Source organism: Globicephala melas, chromosome 6 (assembly GCF_963455315.2).
Source record: "Globicephala melas chromosome 6, mGloMel1.2, whole genome shotgun sequence".
NCBI lineage: Eukaryota > Metazoa > Chordata > Mammalia > Artiodactyla > Delphinidae > Globicephala > Globicephala melas.
In genome coordinates, this window is record NC_083319.1 from 6107042 (window position 1) to 6129506 (window position 22465).

General features: G+C 45.3%; 1 protein-coding gene across 6 annotated transcripts in view; it reads right to left on the bottom strand.

The window, feature by feature from the left end:
• The window catches only part of FUBP3 (far upstream element binding protein 3), a 49400-nt gene that overhangs the window by 19566 nt on the left and 7369 nt on the right, over nt 1–22465 (bottom strand). For 5 of the 6 annotated variants that reach the window (XM_060300301.1, XM_030838552.2, XM_060300298.1 and 2 more), the window contains 6 exons: nt 17785–17890; nt 7006–7039; nt 4581–4630; nt 4155–4226; nt 2810–2867; nt 515–677 (listed from right to left, as the gene is read on the bottom strand). In XM_060300301.1, coding sequence (XP_060156284.1) covers nt 515–677; nt 2810–2867; nt 4155–4226; nt 4581–4630; nt 7006–7039; nt 17785–17890 — 483 coding nt within the window. The remainder of the gene's footprint in view (nt 1–514; nt 678–2809; nt 2868–4154; nt 4227–4580; nt 4631–7005; nt 7040–17784; nt 17891–22465) is intronic. The other variant, XM_030838553.2, reaches the window with a different exon arrangement.

A 22465-nucleotide genomic window follows, 5' to 3' on the forward strand; every position in this document is an offset into this window, starting at 1 on the left:
GAGCTCAGAGCAGCAAGTGTTGACGGAGCATTTACTCAGTGGCAGGCTCTGCACTAAGGGTCTCATGTAAATCACAATAACGGGTATTATTTTAGCTCATTATAACAGCGAGGCCGGCACCTCCCTGCTCTTACAGACGAGGACCCTGAGCCTTAGAAAAGTACATGAGCGTAACTCCGATCTCACCACTAACGAGCAAGAGTGCTCCTGGCTCAGGGCCCTGGCTCTGGACACAGGATTTTTATCTGAGAGTCCTAACAGGGCTTCATCGCCACAGTGGCTGCTGCCAGTTCACAGGGACCCCAGGCCTTGGCGTCACAGCTGGCATCGAGCCTGGCCACAGAAAATGTTCAGATCCGCAGAGGCACTCGGGCAGAGGTTTCGTGGGGAGCTCTGCAGCGTGGTGCACAGCCAGCCCGGCTGGGACACACCAAAGCCGCACAGAACCTCCCAACCCAGGAAGATGGAGGAGGATGAGGGCTGTCGAGCGCCGCTCGGCCAAGGGCTCACGCACCTGCAACTGCTTTATTGTCTCCCCTCCCTTGCCGATGACCAGCCCCACTTTAGACGCAGGGATGAGAATCTCCTGGATTGTGCTGTTGCCGTCTATGTCATTATGAAAGCCAGGTCCATTCCGACAGCGGTCCACAATCTGTCCCAGGAGCCGTTTGGCTTGTCTTTGGGAGGGAAAAGAACCACAAGAGAGCCAGCATTAAATGAATGCTCTAGGCGCCCAGGAAGGGGAAACAGCACCGGGGGAACACGCGAAGGAGTCAAGGCAGCCCTCCATCCAGCTCCAGCTCCTGCCCTCACAACCCAGGAGGTCTCTGCCATCCGCCACGCTACTGGGCTGGAATTTAAAAGCAACGCACACCACAACAGCAACGTTCCAACACATCCCCTCCACGTCTGCCCTCTGCTCGCGCTTGTGTCTCGCGTGCACGCCACAGACACGCCTGTCTCCGATTCGAATTTCAGCTGCTCTGGTGGCAGCTGTCTACCTGACCCCCTGCATCTCTTGCTGCTCCCCGATCCAGCATAACCCCTCTCACAGAGCATACGCTCAACAGATATTTGTTAAACAAGAGCAGGAGAGAAAGCAATGAGAAAGACGGGAAGAGAGAAAGCAAGCGTTAGTAATCATCATTTGAATTCTCAAACTCCAAATTTCTTCTCCATAACCAACCAGACTGCTCGATGACTTCTAAGCTACGGCTACAAATCACCAGTTTGGTTTCAAGGGGTGGGGAAAAAAGGAGGCAGGTGCAGCTGTACAGTCATATACACCTGCTTTGTGCTTTCCATGTCAGACTGTCAAGAGCCTGCATTTCCCGTGGGATTTTATGCCGATTCACCTGGAGACTGGGGAGGGAATGGCAATGCTGGAACAGAACCACCCAGCCTGCCGAGGTCATCTGTTGGGCCAATTGCCTTTTCTGCACCAGAATTTCCCCTGGCTGTTATTTGCAGTATTTATTCTTTAAATCACCACGTACAATCTATTTTGTGGTTCTTCGCGCAGGCTCAGTGGCCATGGCTCACGGGCCCAGCCACTCCGCGGCATGTGGGATCCTCCCAGACCTGGGCACGAACCCGTGTCCCCTGCATCGGCAGGCGGACTCTCAACCGCTGCGCCACCAGGGAAGCCCTCGTGGTTCTTTTAATAGGGAAAAATTCAGCTACTAAACAGGCTGGCTATACTGCGCACTGAAGAAAAAACTGTTTCCTCCTAAAGTTACAATCCCATTGCCTCCACTGCTTGGGTAGAAGAGGAAGCAGGAATGTTTAGAAGAGCAGGAAGAAAGAAGCGAATGGCAGGAAATAGATGTTGCCTTCTGCAGTCTTGAGCCTTTGTGTATCTTCTCAGTTACAGCAGCTTTTTAATATTTTGCTTGTGCACTACATTAACCTGCGTTGGAAGAAAAGTGCCTTGACTCCAGCAAAAGCATCCTGCTTGCCCTATAATGCACACCTCCCAGTGATATTTATTCTGGTTCACTGCTTGCAATGTTACAGCAGAACAAGAAAATTTAAACTCATCTAGACTCCCTGAGAAATGGAAACAATAAAACAGCCCTACCTACAGAGCCAGACATAATCTCAGCACTCCTGTCCCCAAATGCAACGCTACTCGGTAGACTGAAAGAGGAAGGAGAGCAGACTCTAAGTTAGTGCCTCCCCTTTCCCCAGGGGCTTCTTGGATTTACGAGGCCTGCATCTGGTACAAGGCTCCAAGCATGCGTGTACCAGGAGAGCAATGCTAGTCTTAAGGCTGCAGTAAGGGCCCAAAAGTCCAAACAGCCTCTGGCCAGTCCATATGGCCCTCTGAGTGGAGCAATGGCCACAAAGAGTAGATTCATCTGGTTCACCAATATCAGAAGGGCAACGGGATCAGCCCCAGGCAAGAGACCTGATGCCAGGATTCTCAGTGCTTCACAGAGTGAGAGGCTTACTGATCCAGACCTGCTCAGGTGAAGGAGACATTAACACGGAAGAAGCGAGTTAATGAGAGCATTCAGGCAGGGTGAAAGTACACTCTCGAGGACCTGGTTTATGAAGCAGATGTTATGACAGCTGTGAGAAATTCTGTGGGGTTTGAAAAAAAGGTGATACCTTATGTGTTTAAGGTAACAGAACAACTCCCCTGGCGTGGCAACCTCCCAGATCCTTCTCTAAGGAAGCACCTGCTTTCGTGGCCAGATTGCCGCACAGATCGACAGTGTTCAGTAACAAATCTGCCCTTCCATTTCTCCCCATCTGGGGAAGGAGGAAGAAGAGTGAAAGGAAAAAGTAAATAAAATAAACTTACTCAATACTTTCTGGGGTTCCGGTAAGTACACAGGGCCTCTCTGGAATCCCAGAACTCTCTATAAGAAGAATCAAGAAGATGAGGTGTGTTGGTGGGCATCAGGCAACTGTGCACCTTCGCCTCTGTGTACGGACTGTCTCTCCGGGCTGGTTCCTAAACCAGCCCCACAGAAGGCCCGGCTCCCAGAGAAAGACAGCTTGCTTCCACTTGTGGAGAGAATATCAAGCTGGTAGCTCCACCCTAGATTCTCCAAATGAAAACAAGTCCTGCAGGGGAAGCTGGGAGGACGCAGCAGAGGTCTCTGAGTTGGTCCTGATTACCAGCCTCAGCTTCACATCTGACCCGCTTGCGTGCTAGTAAGTGCCAGTCACTCAACCCGCTGCTCCTCAGTCTGTCCATTTGCAGTGTAGTTTAATGGTTATCTGTCTGCAGTTCTGAGGCACACTCGTAAGGAGTTTAATGGCATGCACATCACAGAGTTATGACCAGTAATTGCATGAACACTTCAAGAGAACAGTGACACCCATGTGGAACTGGTTCCAGGCCATTTGACAAGAGAGGAAAAAAATCTTACTTTCCAACACCACACACGACGCTTTATTTTGTTCCTAAAAACAACTGCCTCTGAAAACTCATATTCAAAAAAAATTAAAGAGAAATAGCTAACAGCAGTAACTGCTTTCAAGACACTGTACTAAGTATCTTTCAAAATGACAAACACTTCTGTGGTCGAATGTCCTCCAAATCCCATCCTCTGCTGTGGAAAGAGGTCAAACTCAGATGATGAAACTTAGAAACGAAAGTAAAAACTCTTCTTCCTCAGTCTGTCTCTCTCCATATCACATGGTCAAAATGCACCAGGCTGGGAAAGGTCCTGAGCCGTGTTTAACATGTGCTAATTTAGCCAGAACCTTCAGATGGCCTCTTTCCACAAAGGGCAGGGACGGTCTAATCCAGGGGAGCCGGCGAGCAGTCCCCAGGCATGAGCCCAGAGCCCCAGGTCTCGTCCAGGCCCCACTATGTCTGGCATAACATTCTGGTGCAGAAAACAGAGGTCCTAGACCAGCAGGTGTTTGGGAGGGGCCACACCGGGCCCAGAGCTGCAGAGGGTCTCCCCAGAGGCCAGACGGGCGGCATCATCTCTGGGCCCACTTTGGCTCTGGTTTTTCTGGTTCTCAACTGGGAGGTCAGCTCCAAAAGTGCAAGGAAAACAGCAATCACATATACTTACCCAAGCCCCTAAACTTCTAAGCAACAAGCAAAGGTACTAAATATGAAAAACTCTGTAAAAAAAAAGACTGATTTCTACCAAACTGAGATCTATGAAAAAAAAAGTAGTCCTTACCCGAGGCAATCTGAATTTTGCAACCAGATTCTGCTTGAATCCGTGAAATCTGCTCACCTCCCCGGCCGATAACTGAAACAAATTAAACAGGGTGAGAACATGCCCCCTTTATTCCATATTTAACTACACATGTGTGACAATTAATTCAGCAAACATTCACACTTGGCTCACAGCACAACAAATCAGGTTGGCCTCAGCGAGCCCACAGGAATTGCATGTGAAACACAGCCAACGACATGGGGTTCTCTAGCTGAAGTGGGGGAGGGAGGGACCCAGGGCCCAACCTTCCGGTCTCCCTGCAGTGCTCCGGGGCTCTAGGGAACATGATGTGCGGAGCATTCTACCATGGGTGACACTCCCACTGAGAGATTAAAATGAAAATAAGGAACAGAAATGAGGGAAAAAGTAGATAATGTGGATACTTACTAAATCCAACCATTTTATCAGGCACTTTGAATTCTTCTGTTATTACTGCCCTAAAAACAAAGAACATTTTGGAAAAATACACAGAATAAAGAATTCTGCAGTCATTTTAGGTTCCCCAAATTTCCCATATTGGCAATGTTAGAAGATAAAGGCTTAAAAGAAATCATGCCAATCTGGCTCACAAGCCCACAACCATCCACAAAGACTGTCATCTAATGAACCCCTTGGTCCATCACTCCTTGAAGAGATCCAAGCCTCCCCTTTCCTTGTGTCAGAGGAGGAAACCTCTATTTTTTTCATTAAACCATCAACTAACTGCACTAACCACTGCCTTTTCTTCCTACAGCTACCCTCAGTATTGCTGAACACCTGAAGATCCTCTGGGGAGTGGGGAGTGTTTTAGACTTCTATTCAAGTCTCCCTAGATGAAGAGGGACAACTACTCTTCAATATTCCTTGTTTCCCAATCTTTTTATTGCTTTCTGGCCTCCCTCTAATTTATCTGCCTTTTAGGGTGAGACGTCCCAAATGGAACCGGTATCCAACCGAGGCCTAATCAGTGCTGACCAGTACAGAATAATTACCTTGCTTACTTGGCAACGTGCTTCTGTTAAATGCTACCCCATCCATTACAGGTTTTTTTTTTTAAAAAAAACCAACTATTGCACTGGCTCTTTCAAACAACTCTTCAAATTTGCTGTATGGTGTATTGTGGACAACATCCAATTTGCCCAACACCCCAGAAAGCAATTAAATCTAAACATTTACCTTAGGAGGAAGCTAAATGCAAGTAGTTTTTTTTTAAAAAAAAAGGTAAGCATTTTAAACATCTCTCACACTGCTGGATTTTTACCCATCATGGAAAGCAATGAATAAGTGCATGTTTTCAGGGAAAGTGCAGCACTTAGAAGAAATGCAGTATCATAAATAGCACTGCCACTGTATCATTCTGATGTGAGCAAACAGTCTTCTTGTGTTTACACCCTCAGATTACATATGCACAGGGATTATCTCTACCTCTTTATCCAAATTCACACCGAAATCAGGCAATTCCCAGCTTCCTAATCAGTAAGAGTGTGGCTGTTAATGCCAAGGCTCGGCTGGCCTAACAGTACGTCGTACAATAGACGGGGGGTCCCTGTTGGGATGTTTCCTGATGGTAGTGAAGGGTAACAGTGCTTCTGTATGTGTAGCCGCCAGGCTGCTGCTCACACGCAGCACAAGCTGTCTACTCTCAGGAAACAGTACTGTGGAATTTACTAGAAGGGGTTCAACACCAGCACAACTCAAAACTCAGGCAGCTCCTCAGCCCGCAGGAACAATTTTAGCAGACTCTCTTTGAGGAAAAAACGTATTAGGATAAACTGCTTTGGGCTTCCTGGAAGACAAAGCTCTATTCTAAATGCAAGGCTGAAACTGGCCTAATGCACAAAGTACAAACATTTTGGAAAGTAAAATCCTGATTAACTACGGCTTTATAGGAAAGTTACATTTGATACTGACACAACCTCATTTCAATGACTATATTTCAATTCATTAAAAAACAAAGCAAACAAAGAAACAATAACTAAAAAACCCCAGAATAGAATAGATCTTTTGGTTATCTGATGCCTGGTGATTTCTAGAAACTCCTAAACATTTGCATAGAACACAAGAGGATACAACTGTATCATTGCTGGTGAACGTTAAGGATAACATGTTACAGTAACAAATACACAGCATAAAATTTCACCCCTTAGGGAAGAGAAGCCTTCCTGGCGGTTTCCTGTATATTTTATCCTTTTTTGAATGACAACATTGTGACCACAAATATTCCATCTTACAGACTGGTCTTTTTAAAGCCCAGAGGTCTTTGTCTCTCTCTAAATCCTCAGTGTTTAAGGGAACTCTGTGAGGGGAAACTAAGGAAGGGAGTCAACCGGGCAGCCATCCAAGGTTCTGCTGCCAGGCCTCTCACTACAGTGGGGGGACCTGGGCTCCCACCTCCCAGACCGTGATGACTGGAGCAACACAAGCTCCATCTTGTGAAAGCCCAGCAAGTCACACTTCTTCAGCACAGCTTTGCTCAAGCGAAGAGGTCAGGGTCCATAAAACAAATGCTGGGAAAACCATCCAGCCAGGAGGACAATTCTCACATTCTCTACTTTTAAATTCAACGTATGTGGGCAGAAAGAGCAGCGCCAACATCCCAGAAGTCTTCTAAGTTTACACAGGATAACGGCTGCGTTTTAATACCTTGTATTAGTTTATCCTTTCAGCTTACACTGTCTTGGAAAGGACTACAAAAAAAGTTGAGTCTTAAGGAAATCTAGCCCATGTTTTTTCACACTCTCAACCTCTGACTTTCTAACACTCTAGTACAGATGGTGGATCAATAAACAATTAGAAATGATCAATAAATAATAAAACATAACCCACTGCTTACCTTTGATGTACCAAGGCCCCTAACTGGTTACCTACTGTGGCAAAGAGAAAGAGAAAAGAAAAATCAAAGCATTAGCACGGATAAACTAACTTCATCCTTACATGAGTTCTTACCGTTTCGGGGGGGGGAAGAAAAAGAAAGGCAGAAAGAAAGCAAACAGTAATTTAGGCTCAGTGGCTGAAATGAATGTGTTATATGATATGAAACAGGAGGGGACGTTGTGATCAACACAGTCTCTAACCCAGTGTCCAGCTGAACGCAGGATAAGAAATTGATCTGTGTGTCCACATGCTGAGAGGCCTGGGAGAAAATCCTGCTCGCCTAAATCCCTCTCTCTTCCTACCTCCCTCCTGCTTGGGATCCAAACTCAATGTAAAGATGGCGAGGGTCCCTTCTTTCTCTTTTGAAAACAAATGAGAAGATTTAACCTCCTAGCTCAGAAGCATTGTTAAAGACTGCTCCGTGGCAGCTGCAGTCACTGAGAAAGTGCACATATGTTCCCGCCGGCCATGCCATGGGGCACCCCCTCCGCTCTCCCTACCCTCTCAAGAGCATGAGCTTCTCAAGGAGAGGATCTGGCCTCCTCCCTCCCCGGGCCTTTTCGCTGAGCCACCACTGCCGTCTGTATACAGCGGACACTAAGAGTCAGCAACCGCCTTTCAAGCCCATTTCACAGAGACAACGGTGCCCAACAGGCTCTAATGATGAAAACCAACTCTGCAATCATATCCCCACAACACCATTTTATCTACGCTTTTTGTTCGTTTCTCCTCTTTCAGCTATTGATGAGTGTCTCCACCAGCCAACAGCAAAAAATGATTCTGTGGTGTTTCCCTTTTGGAAAATGCAGCCCAGGAAACACGGTCAGCAGACAACAAAAAAGTATAAATCCTAACTGTCTTATAAGGAATTGAATGAATCTTACAATATGCTAACAAGAGCTTTCAAAAATATGTCTCTGGGGAAAGTTATAAGAAGGACAGATATGCGATAAGTGGGGAAGGATCAATTACATCAACCTCAGAACAAAGACTGAAATGGTTTGACATCCGAAATCTAGGTCTCCAATATATCTTCTTTCTGCTTGAACTTAACCCTGTCATTCTCTGACCGGGGAGGAGCTGGTCATAAAACGACAAAGGAAAAGAAACCAGATCATGATGTTTTAAAAGAAGAATAAAAAGCACGGAGAAGCATGCTAGCAAAAAGTACACGAAGCTATTGAGTCAATACCACATTTCTCCCGGATCAACAGCAACACAATGGTCTACAGCCAAAATATTGACATTACGTACTATTAACCTGCTTATCTCAGGGATAACAGAATTGTTTTTTACTGAATCTTAAAATTTTCTTTTTGCATTTCCAGTTTGAATATGACAAACGCCCTCACCTGGGATAGGCAGTGTTCATGGTTCCCATTCCACGTGAAAGGTGGACATTGTGAGAGGGGACGCCCACACTTAGGGCAGTGGGTATGAAAACAACACACTGAAGGAGAAGGTCCACGACAGAGGGCTGCTGAGTGTGGCTGGCCCCGTGTTTCTATTTAAGGGTCAAGCTCAGCTTCCCTGCTTACTGTCAGAATTCTTCTCTTACGGGTAAAGAATCCAGGGAAGACAGAGGAACTAAAATGTCCTGAAATGATGCAAACACAGAAGGGAGGTGCCCAGTCCCCAAACGCGGCAACGTGGCGGGACCTTGGCTCCTGGTCTCCTGTGCTGTTTGGTAAGAGGTGTCAAAGGGCTGATGATTTTCTGGTATTTCAGCCAGAAAAGCCGCAGAAACACAGTCAAGGGCTACACTACCATAAAGAACTTCATGAGATTCACAAGAACATTCAGAGGGCTCGTGGTCAAAAGCCATTTGAAATTCTGTGCTCATCAAAAAAAGGAAATTCCTTTCTGTTGGCAAAGTACGTGTGACGGGTGTCACGCACACCGTATCATTTCTGACAGCCAACTGCTTTGCTGCCAAGTGGAGGTGCCTACAGAGATCGAAAATAAAAGTGCACACACCACTATCCCACAAATAGACGGACTGCTGAGAGCCCCACACAGCACCGAAGAATGAAATCAAATTCAAATCCAGATCCAACTCTTTGAGCTGGTGGACTCTTAAGCGGGCGAATCGTCTCCCTCCTCCATGCAAGTGCTGTAGCCTGAGGCTGCAACGCCATTTAAAGTTTCATTCCCTTCGGAAACATTCCCATTTGATGCCTAAAAATGAAAACCAGCAGGTAGATGAGGGGCACTGGGCACTCATACAGCAAACCGCTAACGTCCGACTCCACGAATAGGGGCTTCTCTGCGTCTTCAGGAAGAAAAGGGTCAGGCGAGGGAGGCAATGGCAACGCCTATCAAGCTCAATTTATGGTAACTAGCGTCATTTACTGTAAAAAAGGAAAAGTGCTGAATAAAATCAGTCCTATTTCCTGTTAATGGCACCTGCTGGTCGACCACGGTTCAGCCTGCCTCCAAAGTTCCCCTCGGCGCAGCACGCGCAGGTGTGGTTCTCATGTATCCTGCGCGCCATGTAATGGAAGGCCGCCCGGGCGATGGGAAGATGAGCTTCCTAGAGAAAATATTCACGCTACAATATGAGAAATCCTTTCTGAGGAGTAACCCTCTGCCAGTTTCAAGCATGATCTTTGAAAAAAATAAGGCACTGGACACATTTTTTCCCCATTAGTGAGGAGGAAAAGTCTCCATTTTCTTCCCCCCAAAGAAATGCTATCAAAATATCACTGGCGAACACACCCAGCTTTATAATACACAACAATCTTAACGGTTACCCCCTCCCACTCCCCTTCAAAAAAGCTCAAGGGACCAAAGCGTCCGTCATCCCAGTGCAGACAAGACCTGGGATGCACAGAGCAGCAGACCTGCGGCAGGTGAGCAGGCAGGTCCGGAGAGGAAGTACCGGCAGTTCTTATGTGACCCATGACCAGCAGAACAAAGCAATAAACCAAACCTTCCTCTTCAGCCTCTGAACACAACCCTCCTGCGCCCGTGCTTGGATTCCAGTCTCCTCGACTCTTGACCGATGCCTTTCCAAGCCCCGGTTAAGGTCAGTGAGACTTGCAGTCAGCTGCAGGGACGTCTGCAGTTTCCAAGGCATTTTTAAAAAGCTTTTCTGCCAAGGACAATACGAAGGCTTCCTGTGTTCTAAGGCAGCAGCCCCCATCCCAGAGCCACAACAAACTGACACACTTAGCTCAGCTCTAAGTCCCTAGACACACAATCTCTAACTCATTTGGCAAATTATTATTTTTTAAAGGTGAGAGTAAATCCAAGTTTATCTCAATAATGTCACTTCCACTTGCAGTTGACATGCTCTGCGAGTGGAAGAAGACCACCACTAGCTTCAAAGGGCGCTCCTCTAGGTGCCTCACCTGCCAGAACCCACTTAGTCCTACAAGAGCCCTGCGAGGCAGATGCTGTCACTACCCGTCCCATTTGACCGATGGAGGCGCGATCACACCCAAGCCCTCAGAAAAGGGCACAGGTGAGCGAGTGCCCGTGCCCACGTGACCTCTGAACCGTCATGCCTTTCAGGCGCTGGGCACTGTGCCGGGTCCTGGGCGTGAAATGGTGAACGAGGTCATCTTTGCCTTCAAGGTGAGAGTCTCATGGGGAAAGCAGCAACCTACCCTGGTCTCCAGGAGTGCAGAGGTGTTAGGAACCCCACCTGCACCCCTCCCCAGTTCCAGTGCCCACCCAAGGGTCTCAGGAGAAAAATTAAGAGGAAAAATAAAGGGTATGATACTTGTTTACAGTACTGTGCCTTATTTTCATTTCATCCAGCGGCTATGAAATCAATTTAGGGGGTCATGACCAACTTTATTAAAAATGAAATAGAAAACTGAAGGGACCATGGATACTAAAGATACGTATTTCATAAAGTTTTAATTTCAATTACACACGTGATTTTAGTATGTGTGTAGTCACTAGTTCTGATGGAGGGAGATATGAGTATTTCTTACATTGTAAGTAGTACTTTAAAAGTGTGAAAATCACTTCTTACGATCCTGATGATAATTTCATGAGGTAAATATGATCTCCATTTTACAGGTGAGGAAACAGACTTAGAGAAGTAAAGCAAGCTGCCCAAAGCCACACAGCTAATACCACGCAGAGCTGGGATTCAAACCCCAAACTCAGACTCTGGAGTCTCCATTCTCAAGCATTCCCTATTACAGCATATGAGACAGGGATCCAGTTTCAAGTCTTCCTTCTGCCACTTATCAGGTACCCGCCCTTGGTCAAACCACTTCTCCAGACACCTCTACAATAAGGAGTTCAGGCTCCAGGGCTCCTTCCGGCCTCTTCTTATTCTGTACGGGCCCTCCCACCACTCCATCTCTAAACCCTGGCGATCACTGATCTATTTGCCGTTCCAGAAATGTCATGTAAGTGGGATCATACAGTATGTAACCTTTTGGGGTTGGCTTTTTTCACTCGGCGTAATTTCCTAGGGATCCATCCAGGTGGCTGCAGGTATCAACAGTCTGTTCCTTTATACTGCTGAGTGGTATTCCATGGAGACCATGGAGGTACCAGGTTGTTAACCAGTCACCTGTTGAAGGACATCTGGGCTTCAGTTTGGGGCTATTATGAATAAAGCTGCTATGAAGATGTGTGGGCAAGTTTTTGTGTCAACACAAGTTTTCTTTTCTTGGGGATAAATGCCCAGGAGTGTAACCGTGGCCTGAATGGTAAGTGCATATTTAGTTTTGCAAAAAGCTCATCAAGGGGCTTCCCTGGTGGCGCAGTGATTAAGAATCCGCCTGCCAATGCAGTGGACACAGGTTCGAGCCCTGGTCCAAGAAGATCCCACATGCCGCGGAGCAACTAAACCCGTGCGCCACAACTACTGAGCCTGTGCTCCAAATCCCGCATGCCACAACTACTGAAGCCCACGCACCTAGAGCCCGTGCTCCACAACAAGAGAAGCCACCGCAATGAGAAGCCCGCGCACCGCAATGAAGAGTAGCCCCCGCTCGCCGCAACCAGAGAAAGCCCCCACACAGCCATGAACCCCAATGCAGCCAAAAATAAAAATAAAAAATAAATAAAATTTTAAAAAAAAGCTAATCAGGTGGTTTTCAAATACAGCCAGGGTCAAGAACCACTCTGGGTCATATATTCCCTAAAAGAATTTTGAAAAACTATGAAACCCTTCTGATTTGACAGTTATTCCCTAGGCTAATGGGCGCAAATAGTATCTCAGGTATTGCACGTGGCTTCAGGTATGTCCCTGCTGCGACACCGATACTGCAGATTTAGCTCACTTGTTTTCATGGAAGGTGTCTACGATTTCATCTACTTGGCTAAGCCAACTGTCAAACCAACCAGTCAGATCATACTCTGCCAGGAAAAAAACTCACTTCCCTTTTCCAACTCACACATGTGTTAATATGCACTCACGTGACGGCAACTCATTTCTGAATTACAATCCTAAAACGGACGGGTCAGGTGGAGGGGAGGAGGGGACAGCGTGAGCCTCTGCCATGAGCTGTTACCTGGATAAAATAAAAATCTTCTTACCAAGACTCTCATGCTTTTATCGTCTTGGGATTCCCCACTCAGGATCCCGGACTCACCCCTCTTGAGGCAGTTGAGGATTTCACTGCTCTTGGTGACAAACCGCCATAAACTAAAGAAGGGTGACGTGAAAAGGGGCGTGGAAAGGAGAAGGCCCACGTGGCATCCCCAGCAGAGACACAATTCTCAGAGAGATCCATTTTAGGGGAGAGGGTGCACAGAAGCGTAAGAGCTGGAGAAGGATCCCGTGAACCTGTCCACACCCACCTAACCCTGGGAGGACATCATGCACCCCGGCTTGAAGTCTACTGCTTGACAACACCCCTGATTTACTTTCCCTACTTTGTAAAAGGCAGATCATCCCCCACCCCCTCCAACCCTCAGGGACCGGGTTTTAGTCTTGGCTCTTCACCCCTGCAGCATCATTATTACCCTCCATACAGGGAGAGTATGAGCATCTCTGAGATGCACTTTTCTCTCTTCCCAAAGCAGAGGCTCTGGCCCTTGCAGGATCCTGCCTGAGGTGGTGCAGGCTCCGTGCCTGCAGCTGCACGGACGCCCCTGCCACGCAGCTGCAGGCACACTGGCCCTCGCCACTCCCGAGCTCGGGCACCTCTCATCCCCCTTCTCTCTCTGAAAGTCTGGAATTTAAAACATTCTTTCCTCCTCACTCTTTTTTCCTCCTTCTCCTTGCCCTATGCCACAAGTGCTGAAATAAAACTTGCAAAGGACCATAGAGATATTCTATTCCAATCTTCCTGTAAATCATTCATTTGGTAGTACCCCTAAAAATTCTCCTTCCTTCATTCCACAAGAAGACCAGAAAGTGTGGTAAAGCTAAGATGGTATTACGTAAGTATCAAAGTCTCTGGTAGAAAAGACAGGCATATTTTCAAAGTCACTAGCATAACACTCCCTGCCCCCCAACCCCAACCCTTTGCAATGGCAGGAATGGTGCTTTATTCACCCCAAGTTCTGATTTTGGTGCCACTCTTTACAGATTAGACAGGAAGAGAGTGTGGTCTGTTTGAACTAAAAGAGCTCAAGGGGACGTGATTACCTAAAACTCTCCCAGAGTAAAAAAAAAAAAAAAACTGGAGAAGATGCTTTCATTGCCCCTCGAAATATGGCGGGGACAATGGGAAGAGTGCCTTTTCCATCTGTCAACCAGCCCTACGTAAAGAGTAGAAACCACTTGTTTTCTCCAGCAGTCAAGACAGAGAGTGGAACCTGAGACAAGGAGATTTGTTTAAGGAAATCAGGGGAGTGGGGACCCTCTGTACACCTTCCTAACTGACGATTAAGCAAGTGTTAGAGTTAATCATTTGACAAGGCTGATTTGAGATCAGAGGCTGGCAAACTACGCCTGAGGGCCAGCTTTCCACGTCTGTAAACAACCAGTTATTGGCACACAGCCATGCTCATTTGTATGCGTACTGTCTAAGGCTGCTTTCCAGTGCCACTGGCAGAGCTGAGTGGGTGGGACAGAGACCATACGGCCTGAAAGCCTAAAATATTTACTACGTGGCCCTTTAAGAAAAAGCCTGCCAACTTCTGATTTAGATGAAAGTTAAACTTGCATTTCTACAGCAGTGAGCTAATACTACTCTCTTAAATCTGGAGCTTCCTTTTCACACAATTTCCTAAATGCTATCATAGGATACACAGAGGGAGAACTCAGGTATCAAGCATTTATTCACTCACTGCATGAGGTAGGTAGGGAAATAAACTGTCTTTATGATCATGGCACGTGGAATCTGGTAGGAGAGGGGCGTGACGTCCCGTCACCTGCAGAATAAAGATGAAATGCGCCCCAAGGAGGGGACAAGTGAACTGCTGTCGAAGTTCAGAGCAGAGTGCCATTTATTATTTCCCGATGAGGTGGGCGTGTGAGAACGGGAGGAAGAGGGGGAACAGGGAGGGAGGGAGGAGTAAAGGGGAAGAAGGAAACGAAAGAAGGGAGGGGGCACCCTGAGAGGGCAGGCGAGCGGGGCACTGAAGAAAGTCAAAAGGTGAGGATGAGAACAGGTTGCCAGGAGGGAGTCACATCACATCCGAGACTGAGCGTGAGCAGGAGTCAGTCAGGTAAAGGGCTGGGATGGGGGAAGTGTCTCTGGAAGAGCAAAGAGAAGGAAGCTGACTAGGCCGCTGCAGAGCGCAGAACGGGGGAGCGAGACTGGAAGGGCAGGAGGCGGTGGCCAGGTTAGGAAGGGCTGGGCCCCCCGGTTACCGGAAGCTGCCACAAGTCATAGAGCAGAGGGATGGAACTGGTTCGATGGGCTCCAGCAGAAGCATGAAGAAAGTACTGGATGGAACCACTGTCACACCAAGACCAGCAGGGAGCTTCTCGAATCCGCAGGGTGCACCTCAAAAACCGTGAGAAAGCGTGGGTGCCAAGACGGAAGACGCTGACAGCGAAAATGACCTGACCCAGGGTGGGAGGGCAGCAGGATGACTGCTCTTCCCAGATCAGGGACCGAGGCAGGCTCTGGACGCTGGGTGCAAAGCTCCTGCTGGGTTCCAGGTGAGCTCATGAACTGGCAGCTTGACGGACAACTCACCACTGCCTTGGAACACAACTAACCCAAATCGCTTTCTACATCAGAACACAACGAACTCAAATCGCTTTCCTCCTGTTTTACTGCCTAGCACTTTAAAAAATCCTCCCATTCATACACGTGTTTGCACATCTCCATGTCCTGAGTAAGCCCTATGTTAAGGTTCTTTATGGTTGACTTAAGAGTTGAAGTACCTTTAAACAGACCCAAATAACACCTCCAAAAACTTCTAGGGGACTGAACTTTAACCTCCCAGAGGTCAAAGAACCTGGCTTCACGGGAAAGTCTGCAAGTTCATATTGCTAAAGAGGTGATCTGATGAATGTCCCTCAAAAAATCCCAAGCCAAAACAAACAAAAAACTGCAAAGCCCTCGGAAATCTTTATTGCTAAGAAAAAAGTGCCGGCATTCCTGCTTGTTGTTCGTCTCTGCTTTTCTAAACTTTCATCTCACAAACAGCAAGCCTGTGACCCTTAGAAAGCTGTTGGGTAAACACGAACATCACTTTCCTTGACAGGGTCTGTTTATCCACATATTTATTCAAGAGAACAGAACTGGCCCAGTGACCTCACCCCTGTCAGGAGACAACTGACAAGAGGCTGGGGCAGGCCCCAGATGCCCAGCTCTCCTTAAGGTCCACAGCAAATCTCAAACTCTACACAAAGAGACCAACTTGGAGAAAAACAAACAATTTGTGTAATTCTGTTATTTAAACAGAAGAGAGGATTAACTTTATCAAACCGTTATGTAGAACGTAAAAGGCCTGAGAGAAATTTCTCATACTTCAAAAACAGTCTGTCGTCATGGTAAAACACAGGCCTGGGGATGACAGGAGACGCGGTTCAAGGCGGAAAGGGTCTCTCTCGGTTCTTTCCTACTAAAGGAGACTTAATATTTGGGGGGAGGAAAGAGAAAAAGTGTATTTATTCTCTAATCACAAGAACTTAGTCCCCCAAAATGCAAAAAATCATGGTTCTCAAAAAAAAAAAAGGTGACGATACACATATAATAATGAACTGGAGTTTCAAGTGAGACTCTGGACTGACTGGTGACTTAACGAGCAACATTCTTTCAAATGGGTGTGCAAAGGATTAATGGGAGAAAAAAAGCCTGCAAGATGCCAGAGGTTTCATTTGCAAATTTTCAGGCATTCATTATGCAAAGGACACAGTGATACTCTTCTCTGTGGGCACAAGTTTTACACTTCAACTCCACGCGGTGGGTGAAAACAAGGCTGAGAGTTGTGGAATGTATTGATCTCAATTTCTGGAAATGGTGGGCCAGAGAGACACACTGTCCGTTAATGAGACATATGCTCAGAGCCAGACAACTTACTGTTATTTTTATATTGATGTCCCATAAGAGGAACTGAAACATGATTGCCCCGAAAAGGTAAAAAAGGTTGCTTTGCATGACAGCTTTTTGCTAAAGCAAAAATGTAGATAATGCAATCACTCATGTTTGGTCTAAGAAATCACTAATGCCAATCAAATATAAGATGATCGCAAGATACCGTTTCAGAGTAGCAGTGTAAATGTTCACCTTAGTTCCAGTGGCCCTGTGGTAGATTTTCTGTGAGTGACCATAAACATTAATAATATTTTTAAATAGACAAGAACTTTTACACCCAAATTGCAGGTTGTTCCATTAAAATCTGCACAGTGTGAGTCTATATAATTATTCCAAAAAGGTTCCCACTTAAAAAAACGATGGCGATCTCTCTTTTAGAATCTCCAAAGAGACCAGAGCAATTAGTCATGCCAAACTACTTTTTTTCTATGAACATAAAACATGCACTTTTTTTTGGGAAAGGAGATTACGAAATATATACTGTTGTATACCTTGACTGTTTTTCACTTAATAAGGTATCACAGAAATATGAACACACATACGTGGCTGGGTACGTATGCAGATTGAGGACAGGAAGAGAAGACACTGGCCCACCCACTACGTGCATATTCACGTGCCATCTAGTGTATTTCAGAATCCCTTTTACAGAGCTACTTTGTGGGAGATGAAATATGATAAAGGAAGTCCAAGTTCTCTGCAGAAACACATCTGATACTCTTTGCCAAAGTGCTAGTAACGACGCACTTCTAAGTGGTCTCAAATTCTTTTGGGGATGAGTAGGGTATATCAACAAACCAATGAAATAAACGAAGAATGAATAAAAGAAAAATGGATGCTGCTAGAAAGAGCCTGTTATAAATGGGAATGGTGGAAAAAACCCAGCAGATAAACGGAAAAAAGGTCATCACTCCCCTTTCCTTTCTTTAAGGTCAGTATGTAGCCACAGCCTCCACAGGGCCATGCACCAAATCTCAGCTTTTCTTTGGAGGAAAGTGGGAACTTCAATTCCCACGTGTGCACTGAGGAATAACTGAGGGCTAAATCAAGCAAAACTCTCGAATCAGTCCAATTATTTCCAAGCTGATGCTCGAAGACTGTCTTTTACCTTACAGCCCAGCCGAAAAGACTTCCCGTATTATCAAGGCAAGTAAGAACTCAAATACCGTAGAACTGCTGAGGAAAATCATCTTAAATACTTCCCCACAAGCATTCTTCTTCAGAGAGTGACGCTGGAGAAAGCTGTTAAGGAAATGGCTGACATAGACTCCAACTTAACTGGCAGGTTCACTACCACCTGAAAGGCAAAGATATTTACAGCAACTTACCTCCATCATCCAAGGGCCGTTTTTGTACTCCATAGCCATACACTGAGGGGTCCACTAGAGGTGTGGAATTATTCAAGTGAGGAATTGAATCAATTTTAGCAGCAATCTACAGAGAGAATCAGATTTAAATACTCAGTAACAAATCATGGCTCCATCGAGGGAGAAAGACAAGAGTCTTCTTTAAAGGGCTGTTACCCCATTTCTCCCCCCGATGGAGATTAACGTAAAGCAATGTTGTGACAGGACATGGACTCTGCACTATTAACTGAGTTCCCTTTTGGTCTTAGTAATAATGTGTCTTTAGAAATGATACTTCCAAAAATGTGTCTTCTACAAGCAAATTTTCAAGTCATCACTTAAAATATATACCACATTTTAAGGAAAAAAGCAGGCCAAGAATATGAAGAACTTTGTTCAAGGTTTCAGCACAGGATTCCCTTAAGGAACAAATTCCGCAGCAATATTTAAAAGGCCATGTTTGCTCAAATGTTGACAGCTCTTTAGGTATATATTCGTCCTATTGACTTTAACCCCTATGAAGTGATGATGTGATCTACAGAAACAGAACAGGCTGCTCTTCACTGGAAGTTCAAACAGCAGGGGGATGACCATCTGTCCAGACTAGTTTGGAAGGATTCCTGTGCTGGAGAAACCGAGATAACCTCTGAGAGCTATTCTAACTCCTAACATTCATCATCAAAGAACAGAACATAGCTATTCAATTTTTCCCCTAGAAACAAATGCTATGTAGAGCTTCCTACACTTATCTGCTTTGTTTCCATTAGGAATTAAACTTGATTTTCACAATAAATTAACTCTTTGATTTAATCGAAGGAATATTTACAACTGGTCTTGATGTTAGTCCCTCAGTTAAGCCTAACAAGCAAGGGTGGATTAAGGGCAGCCAGCAGAGATGTCCCAGACCTATGTCTTCAGTGGTAGTTTTCCTGAGGTTGTCCAAATGTGCCCAGAATTCTGAGACTTTCTGGGACCAACATAAATTAAACAAATAAACAACCAAAGACAATCATGATACTCAAAACCTAAGGCAGAATTTAAATGTCAGGTATCCTGGGTCAGGTCTCGTCCTTTTCATTTCCTAGTTCTGCGGTGTTGGGTAAGTCCCCTTCCTCTCTGCCTAAGATCCTCTGGGTATAATACCATCTGCTTCATAGTTTTTGAAGAGATAACAACATTCTCTGAACACAAAGGAGCTCTGTACACGAGAAAGATACCAGCCCTTCACAAATACCAGGGCTGTAAAAGAAGGCCACTCACCCAACAAGTGCTGAGTGTCTATGTCCTGGGCTCTGCAGTGAACAAGAATAAGCAGGTCCTTACTCTCCCAGAGTCGGCAGTCAGTGGGGAGTCACAGGTACACAAGCTAATCAGTAAACTGATCATTTCAGCTGGTGATAAGCATGATACTAATAAGAGAAGACAAGGACATACAGAGTCCTCAGGAGAGCTACTTTAAACAGGGTGATCAGGGAAGGCTGCTGTGAGGTGAGATGTGATCTGACACCTAAATGATGAGGAAGAGCATTCTAGGCAGAGGGAACAGCTTGTACAAAGGCCCTGAGGCAGGAGAAAGCTTGATAGGTAAGCTGACGTCACTAGAACAGAAGGAACTAGATGTGTTCCAAGGGGTGGGCAAGGGCAGTTCACATAGGGCTTCAGAGGTCATGGGAAGGGGCTTGGATTTATTCACTTATTTATTTATTTATGTTTACGTATGTATTTAGCTGCACCTCGCAGTTTGCAGGATCTTAGTTCCCTGACCAGGGATGGAGCCTGTGCCCCCCTGCAGTGGAAGCATGGAGTCCTAACCACTGGACCACCAGGGAATTCTGGGGCTTGGATTTTATACGAAGGGTGATGGAAAGCAACTACAAGGCTTAGTAAGGGGAGTAACCTGCTGAGTTATGATTTAAAAAAATGCCCCTGGACAAGGAAAATATCAATAGATTCTAAGGGGACAAGAGTAGCAGGACCATTTAGGAGGTATTCTAGGCCAGGAGTCAGCAAACCCCAGCTGGTGAACTACCTGCTTTGGTAAATAAAGTTTTATTAGAACACAGCCACACCCATTCACAGAGATCATATGGTGTGCAGAGTGTGTGTGTGTGTGTGTGTGTGTGTGTGTGTATATATATATATGTGTATATATATATAAAATTTACTACCTGAACTTTTTTTTTTTGGCCGCACCACGCGGCTTGTGGGATCTCAGTTCCCCAAAAAGGGACTGAACCTGGGCCCTTGGCAGTGAAAGCGCGGAGTCCTAACCACTGGACCACCAGGGAATTCCCACTATGGACTTTTGAAGAAAATGTTTGCCCTGTCTAGGCTACAGATGGTGGTAGCCTGGACAGGTGCTTGTTGAAAAACACTATTTTAAGTTAAATAATTAAAATACTAAGACTGCTGATAGAAACCCCATCTCTTATATTCAAATTTCAAGGCAAGTGGGCATTTGCTCTAAAACAGAATACTGTATAAATCTCGCCTAACAGCATTCTACCACCAGCTTTCAACCTTGCTCTCTGTATGTGATTTGGATAAGCTTGTGGAGGTTGGTTACTTACTTAAGATGCAAAACTTATCTTTAAGGACTCAGCTCGGGAAGCAGGCAGATTAAAAGGTGAGAACACTGCAGTGGCTTATGCCCCACCGAGACCCTTTCGTCTGCCCAATAAACTGAGCAGTAAATGGCCAATGTGAGGGTTTTCAAGATTACTGGCCCAGTTGTCTGTTTGAAGACAGACCAAAACATTGGCAAGAGACAGTAACGACGACCCCAAAACACAAGAGAAAAGGTTATGACTATCAGTGGAGTCCCCCAGTAGTGTGCATGTCAGATCACCCTCAAAGACAGGACCCTAAATGTAAGCTCTACATATCTGGCACTCTCTCTACCCTCTTCTGATGAGACCTCTTAGCTTCCAGACCTCTTCCCTCCCTTCCAAATTAGCTCAGATGTCATTCCTGAGTCCTTGGCGTTCCTTATAATTTATATGGTATGTTTCATATACTGATGGAACGTAATTTTTCCCCCAAAGCTGATATGCCAGAAGTGTCACAATAGTTTTCTATTCCTAATTTTGATTAAATCAACATGCGACCTTCTAAAATGTGACTGAGGATTTCAGATTTGTTTTTAAATCATGTTTGCCTCAGGTTATCTATAATTTGGGAAATTTTCACTAAGAGAAAAGCATTACAGGATAATGGTTAAGAGGTGTAGCTCTGAAGTCAATAACTGCATTTGAACTGCGGCTAAACAAATGTTAGATGTGAGTTTAACGTTATAATATACAATTATACCATAACTTACATTGATATCACATTATATATTACAATATGCTATAAAGAAACAATGTATTCCTTTATTCATACAAATGCAGCCTTGTTCTAAGACATGATTTTAAATGCCTACTAAAATAATGAGTTAAAATTCAATGAGTAAAAAAAAAAAAAAAAAAAAAAAATTCAATGAGTGCTTACTATGTGTAGGCACTCTGCTAAGAACATTTTAAAGATGCTATCTCATTTATTCCTCATGATGATTCTTTAGGAGGTTAGTAGTATTATTTTCACTTTAGGACAAGGAAAAGTGAAGCTCAGAGAGGCTGAGTGACCTGCCCAAAGTCACACATCTTATAAATGGCAGAAACAGCATTGAAGCCCAGGCCTGCCTGACTCCAGAGTCCATGCTACTGACCACAGCACTAGGCTAACTCTCTTTCCTCCACCTAATACTTTCTTAAACATAGTCACTTCCCGAGGACTTAAAACCTAATGATTTCCAGTACACAGAAGTCAAGTAATTCCTCACGTCCATAACTGACCATTCTGAACAGTAGCTGCTTAAGGGAAGTGAGGTACATTTTCAGTTAATAATGGTGTAGGCCAGAAAATAGTCACAGAAGCCACGATATTCCAGGAAAACCAAGGCCACTCCACTGCTTATCTGAAAGCAAGACCTTGAGGGGACGCTGCTACCGATTTTCTGCTACTTGATTCACTTTCCCCCCTTTCTGGGGGGAGGCAGCAAGAATGGGTTACCTCACTACCTATGCTATTTCCAGCACAGCTAATAGATGAAATATAAATCAACGTCATAGACATTTAACCTCCACTGCCAGTAGTCAGTGGAAATGTGGAGGAGCGGAGCACTGGACCAGGAATCAGTCAGGAGTCCTGGTTTTCCAGCTGGCTCTTCCGGTGTACGACCTTGGGCAAGACCTTCAGTGGTCTCGCTCCCTGTAAAATGCAAGGATGAACTAAACCAGTGTTTTCTAAAGAGTACAAAGCAATTCGGGGAGGTGCATGGATGAATGTTCAAAAATATTTTAAATAAATCTAAATTTAAAATGATTTTAAAATACAAAGTAAATAGAATACTGAGGGTTCACTGATATGACAAAAGTCATAATAAAGGTGGTACACGATTCACTAACGTCAGGAAACATGGCAATTACTTATTCCCAGGGCACATCTTTAAGTTTTGTAATCAGAGTAGCTCACCCTATAAACCCAAACAGAAAGCTGTGAATATTTCCACAACTTCACATTTAATAAAACTTTACACTAAATGGAAACAGGCAAAGCTATCTGAATGGCGGCAAGTCATCCACACGCTGATTGGGTCCATGTCATTCAACATAGTCACTGTCGA